Source organism: Vigna umbellata, chromosome 4, assembly GCF_029865625.1.
Source record: "Vigna umbellata cultivar VRB3 chromosome 4, Vumbellata_1.0, whole genome shotgun sequence".
Classification (NCBI taxonomy): Eukaryota; Viridiplantae; Streptophyta; class Magnoliopsida; order Fabales; family Fabaceae; genus Vigna; species Vigna umbellata.
In genome coordinates, this window is record NC_142168.1 from 43,077,227 (window position 1) to 43,084,345 (window position 7,119).

General features: G+C 42.0%; 1 protein-coding gene across 1 annotated transcript; it reads right to left on the bottom strand.

Annotated features, from left to right (window-relative positions):
* Positions 1-3,526: 3,526 nt before the first annotated feature.
* LOC124832451 (uncharacterized) lies at positions 3,527-6,918 on the bottom strand. The gene is made up of 4 exons (XM_088112886.1): positions 5,038-6,918; positions 4,477-4,863; positions 3,690-4,239; positions 3,527-3,576 (listed from the first exon to the last, which is right to left on the bottom strand). The coding sequence occupies exons 1-4, from the start codon at positions 6,916-6,918 to the stop codon at positions 3,527-3,529; spliced, it is 2,868 nt and encodes a 955-aa protein (XP_087969012.1).
* Positions 6,919-7,119: the final 201 nt, after the last annotated feature.

Below are 7,119 nucleotides of genomic sequence, written 5' to 3' on the forward strand. Positions count from 1 at the left end.
AATTTCTGTTTTGTGAGTTTGGCCCTCTGCGAGGCAATGGTCAAATCCAGGTTTTAGTTTTCTGTTATCGGCCCTCTGCATGGCAATGGTCGGATTTAAATTTCTGTTCTGTGAGTTTGGCCCTCTGCGAGGCAATGGTCAAATCCAGGTTTTAGTTTTCGGTTATCGACCCTCTGCATGGCAATGGTCGGATTTAAATTTCCGTTCTGTGAGTTTGAACCTCTGCGAGGCAATGGTCAAATCCAGGTTTTAATTTTCTGTTATCGACCCTCTGCATGGCAATGGTCGGATTTAAATTTATGTTCTGTGAGTTTGGCCATCTGCGAGGCAATGGTCAAATACAGGTTTTAGTTTTTTGTTACTGATACTTTACTTGACATTGGTCATTTGGCATCGTGACTTGAATTATTTTGTTCGTTTTCTTTCATGATTGAAACCCGGACAAAATTAGTGTCTTTATCTTTACTTAGCTTTACTTAAATAATACGAAAAGATTAAATTTTCATATTATTTAGTAATATCTAAGTAAAGAGGGACAACTGTCAACACTCAATTTTGTCCGGGTTTGTAAAAAATGTGTTTTTATTGTTTCTTTTATTATTTTTCTTTTATTTTACCTTTTTGTTTTATTCTATTTTGTTATATATTTAGATCTTTGCTTTTAATTCAATTTCTATTTTATTTCTTATTTTCAATTTGTTTTAACAGAGTTAATTAATCAAAATAATTAAAAAAATTGAAAAATAAAATTAAAAATAATTTTAAAAAAAATAAAATAAAAAATAATAATAATAAAATAAAATTGAAATAAAAAATAAAAAAATAGAAAAACGTGGGAAATGGCGCATGGGAAGCGTGTCTGAGGAGGGGGGACCAGGTTGTTAGAATGGAATATTTTCCAAGATTTTGAGAGGGGGAATTGGGTGGGATCAGAGAGAAAAAAAAGAGGAGGAACACGGGGACCTTCATCTGGGATCATCATCATCCGGATTGACCATTTTTTTTCACCTGGAGAAAAAGACAGAGGCCAGCAAAAGGAGAAGAAAAAAAACCCATTGGAGACGCAAGGTTGGCAATAGTAATCGAGAGGTAAGTAATATCTAACACTCCTTATTCTACTGAGTTACTTACTTGCTCATGAACATATCTCCGATTGTTGTTAAATTTGTATGTGAATATTGTTGAATGCACTGGATATTTGTATATGTTCGTTATTACCAAACATCATCAATCTTCACCTCCAACACTTGATTTCCAATACCCATGATCATCTTCATTCCCTGCTGCATCTCCCACTGATGGACAAATTTGTAAGCACCAAAATATGATGTCACAAACTTGTTTCACAATCGGCAAGTATGACCGAATCGTTCAAGTAATAAACTTGGTAAGACCAAGTAGCGTTCTTCCCAAAGGACTCACGGCCTAGTTTAGTTGTGTGGTTTCTTGATTAACTAAGACATAAAGACGAAATAGTTGGATTTTATATGCAAGAGACGAAATTTAAATATGTATGCATGAAGTTTGATCAATGGCAAAGACAAAAGATAAACACTTTCAATGGAATATATGACTGAATATGTTGTTGGGGGTCAATTTCATCTCATCCACTCTCATACATTTTAGGAATTCAACATTCAAATCATCATTGTTAATGCCACTCTCTAAAGTACCATTATAGATGGCTTCTCCCTAATCACGAGTTCATACAATTCCTAGCATTCCTAATGATTAGTTCATAAGTGCAGGAGCTTAACGACAACCAATATAATATTGGGAGAAATTCCCCGGATCTAGACTTCCCCGTACGTGTCCGTATCGACAAAACCAATAATCATGCAATAGAATGAGTTAAACAATGCAAGCATTAAGCAAAGAGGAAAAACCCTAACTAATGATGAAAGAAAGCATAAGTCTTAGATTAAGATGCAAGCATAAATTCCATATATGAGAGCTTCAAGAGATTACATTGATTCCCCAACAAACATACAAGGTTTAGTTCACCATATTCATGGTGAACCTAGATGAACAATGAAAGAATGAAAGAATAAACCCAATAAAGGTGAAGAGGTAGCCTGAGCATCCAAGATCCTCCTTCAAAGGGGTGGAAGAGAGAGTGTTTGCTTCGTTTCTGCCAAAGATACAAACCCTAGGACATCCTAAAGCTTATATACTACTCTAAAATTACAAAGAATCAAAAGCCCAAGCCCATAAGTGTGCCGCTCAGCGGTGATTGCGCGTCTCGTTTTCTCCCCTCAGCGGCCATTTTGCCCCTCAGCGGACCTCCCGCAACCTCTTGAGTGCCGCTCAGCGGTAAAATGCCGCTGAGCGGTGACTTCGACTTCTTCTTTTTGCACTCTTTGATTCCTTTTCTGATTCTATCTCTCTCCTTCTTCACTTCTTTCACTAAATTCACCTTAAAACCTGCACAAAAACACTGAAATCAAGCATAAACCTGTCCAGCTCTCTTATTTATGAAAATATAGATAAAAGGCATGATTTCAAGCTAGTTTCTAAGTCTAAAGGTTGCTTTTAGTATCAATTTTAAGCATGAAAATAACAGTTTTTCAACTGTTATCAGTCGGCTACATACTTCCGAAGTTGAGAAACATGAAAGACTGGATGCAAGTTTGATAACTGAGGCGGCAAGGACAACTCGTATGCAACTGGTCCAATCTTCCTCAAGATCTGATAAGGTCCGATAAACTTGGGAGACAACTTCTTTGGTCGGATAGCTCTCCCTACACCAATGGTCGGATGTAGTCTAAGGAAGACATGATCTCCTGCATCGAACTCCAAGGGTCTTCTCCTCTTGTCAGCATAAGATTTCTGTCGACTCCTGGACGTCTTCAACCTTTCTTGAATCAGCTTCACTTTCTCAGTCGTCTGCTGAATGAGCTCTGGTCCTGTTAACACCTTTTCCCCTTCTTGGAACCAACACAAAGGCGTTCGGCATTTCCTTCCATATAGAGCTTCAAAAGGAGCCATTCCTATACTGGCTTGAAAACTGTTGTTGTATGTGAACTCCACTAAAGGCAAGACTTCATCCCAGACGCCCATGTGATCTAGGACACACGTCCTCAATAAGTCTTCAAGCGTCTGAATGGTTCTCTCGGACTGACCGTCTGTCTGAGGATGATAGGCCGAACTCATTTGAAGTTTACTACCGAGCTCACTTTGTAATGATCGCCAAAACCGAGAAGTAAACCTCGTGTCTCGGTCTGAAACAATGTTGGATGGAACTCCATGTAGGCGAACAATTTCTTGGATATAAAGCTTAGCCAGGTTCGTCATTGACATCTTCAGATTGACTGCTAGGAAATGAGCACTCTTCGTCAGTCGATCCACAATTACCCATACAGAATCATGATTCCTGACCGTTCGAGGTAAGTGAGTCACGAAATCCATCGCAATGCTGTCCCACTTCCATTCTGGAATCTCTAACTGCTGAAGTAGACCGCCAGGCCTCTGATGTTCAGCCTTGGCTCGTTGGCACGTTAAACAAGATGCCACAAAACGTGCAACATCACTCTTCATTCCTGGCCACCAGAATGAGCTCCTGAGGTCTTGATACATCTTAGTCACACCAGGGTGTATGCTAAGACGGCTGTGATGTCCTTCCTCAAGAATGATTCTTTTCAACTCGTCATCATTCGGAATGCACGTTCTATCCATGTAGCGTAACATACCATCAGTTCCAGTGTTAAAGTGTTTTGCTTGATCTGTACCGAGTACGCTTAAGATCTTCACCAACTCTTCATCTTCTCGCTGCTTCACTCTGATTCGGTCGAATACGTCACTAGAGATTCTAAGAGTACAGCATTTGATAACATTCGGTTGCAAGTCAAACTGTAACCTTAGATCTCTAAAACTTTCTACCAAACTCAACTCTCGGACCATCATGGAGGAGACGTGAACTACTTTTCTGCTTAAAGCATCTGCTACCACATTTGCTTTTCCCGGATGGTAGAGTAGTTCAAAGTCGTAGTCCTTCAAGAACTCCAGCCAACGTCTCTGTCTCATATTCAGCTCCTTCTGATCAAACAGGTACTTGAGGCTCTTGTGATCACTGAATACTTGGAACGTTGAACCATACAAGTAGTGTCTCCAGATTTTCAAAGCAAAGACGACTGCTGCTAATTCCAGGTCGTGAGTTGGATAATTCTTCTCGTGAACCTTCAGTTGCCGAGAAGCATACGCAACCACCCTCTTTTCTTGCATAAGTACACAACCCAAACCCTGATGAGACGCGTCACAATACACCACGAATGGTTTAGCCACGTCAGGAATGACCAATACCGGGGCGCTCGTTAACTTATTCTTCAATTCCTGGAAACTTCCTTCACACCGATCGGTCCAAGCGAACGGTTGATCTTTTTTGGTCAGCTGAGTCAACGGAGCTACTATCTTGGAAAACCCTTCAATGAACCGTCTATAGTAGCCCGCGAGTCCCACAAAGCTACGAACTTCAGTTACCGAACGTGGACTCTCCCACTCCAATACTGCTCTTACTTTTTCCGGATCCACTGATATTCCGCCAGCTGAAACTATGTGTCCCAAGAACTGCACTTCCTTCATCAAAAATTCACATTTAGAGAACTTGGCGTACAACTCCTTTTCTCTTAGTACGCCCAGAACAGTCCTCAAATGATCCTCATGTTCTTCATAGCTCTTGGAGTAGACCAAAATATCATCAATGAATACCACCACAAACTTGTCTAGATACGGCTTGAAGATACGATTCATGTAGTCCATAAATATTGCTGGGGCGTTTGTCACACCGAATGGCATCACTACATACTCGTAGTGTCCATAACGAGATCGGATGGCTGTCTTCTGGATGTCTTCTTCCTTCACCCGAATCTGATGGTATCCCGACCGTAAATCAATCTTCGAAAATATGGTCGCGCCATGTAATTGATCCAGTAGGTCGTCAATCCGAGGCAAAGGATACTTGTTCTTGATAGTCAGCTTGTTTAACTGCCTGTAATCAATGCAGAGACGAGAACTGCCATCCTTCTTCTTCACTAAGAGTACAGGTGCTCCCCAAGGTGATGCGCTTGGTCTGATAAACTGCTTATCCATTAACTCTTTTATCTGTTCCTTGAGTTCCGCTAATTCTGCTGGCGACATCCGATAAGGTGCAATAGAGATGGGTCCAGCATTCGACACTAGGTCGATAGTAAATTCCATCTCACGCGGAGGAGGTAATCCAGGCACTTCATCAGGAAATACATCAGGGAATTCATCCACGACTGATCGTTCTCCACTCGACTTACTGGACGATCGCTCATGATTCAAACCTTCAAGTCGTTCGTCCGAATGCGTCATGATCAGAAAACAACTAGCACCATCCACGATGTCTTCCTTTAGCTGACCGAGCGTTACTGATAGCTCTACTTCGTACTCGTCCGGAAACACCAATTCCTTAGCACCACAATCAATGAGAATGCGATTGGCAGCCAACCAATCCATTCCTAGGATCACTTCCAAATCCTTTAGGGGTAGGCAGATGAGGTTTACCTTATAATTACGTCCTTCAACCTCTATAGGACATTTAACACATACAGTAGACGTCCTAACCTCACCCGCTGCTGGGGTTGATACTACCAAGTCGAACTGCATCTCGCATTCGGCTAATCCCAATTTCTCAACACACGCCTTCGAAATGAAGGAGTGTGTTGCCCCCGAATCATACAACACACAAACAAGCATTCCATGTAATAAGCAAGTACCAGTGACGAGAGTACCTGAACTGGCAGCTTCCGTGCCCGTTATCGCATAAACACGACCAACTGCTTGTGCTCTTCCACCCCGATTCTGTTGCATCCTTCCGGCATTTGGTGGCCTCATTACTGCTCGTCCGCCCATATTACACTCGTGCTCCATGTGACCGTTTCTTCTACAGCGAGTGCAGTATTTTGCTCCCTCCAACAGAGGACACGACGATTGGTAGTGTGGTCCTCCACACTTAAAACATCTGACTGATCCATGCTGTCCAGACTGTCCGGCAACAACCATAGCCTGAGAATTTGATGGTTGTGCTGGACGAGCATACGGCAACCTGTTTCGATTCAGATTCGGCCTGGACATGATCGGCCCTCTAGTTGCCTGTTGTTGCTTCTTCTGTCGTTCTGCTTCAGCCACATTTTTCTCTAACACTTTTGCTCTCTCAATTATGGCAGGAAAAGACTTAATGCACAGGCTGGATATCAGTACCTTCAGATCACTTCTCAGCCCATTTTCAAACTTCCTACACTGCCACACTTCACTGGTCGCCAGGGTATGAAAACGAACCAGATGTTTGAACCTGTTGGTGTACTCAGAAACAGACATATTACCTTGCACCAACTGGAGAAATTCCACTTCTTTGCCGAAACGAACACTATCCGGAAAATACTCCTCATAAAACTTCTCCTTGAAGACTTTCCAGGAAATAGGGCTGTGAGATTCTGTTAGCAACATCTTCGCAGTCGACCACCAATGACTGGCCTCCCTAGTCAATAAATACTCAGTGAATGCCAGTCTTCTATCGTTCGGACATTCCTTGGCATCATAGATCTGTTCCATGTCCCTTATCCACTGATCAGCTCCGTCAGGAGGGCACTTCCCATCAAACTTTGTAGGGCGATGCTGCAAAAAGCTCTCCAAAGTCCACTCAGCTTGATGAGTAGCATTTGAAGCAGATGCTCCCGGCGTACCCCTAGTAGCTGCAAGAATTTCCATTAGTTGCCTCTGAGTCATTTCAGAATTGGCGCGAGCAGCTTCGAGATTTTGTGAATTAGTCGCGTTCTGCTGCATCAGAACAGCATTCTGTTCTTGTAGCTTCTCGATCACAGATTCAAACAGCCTCGTGTTGTTGGGCACATCATGTTCATTGGTTTGTGGTGGAGGAGGAGGAGGAAGTCTAGGTGCCATTGGTTCTCTGGAAAGTAGAGGAAATGATCGTTAGATAAGTTCAAAGAGTCTATATTACTCAATAGACGAATGTCGAGCACACAGGAAAACATGCATGGTGCACTCACAACCTACAATGTCCTTAAAAGAACAAAACTGCTCTGATACCACTACTGTAACATCCCAAAAACACAGTCATAACTATAAATTTAGAAAATCACA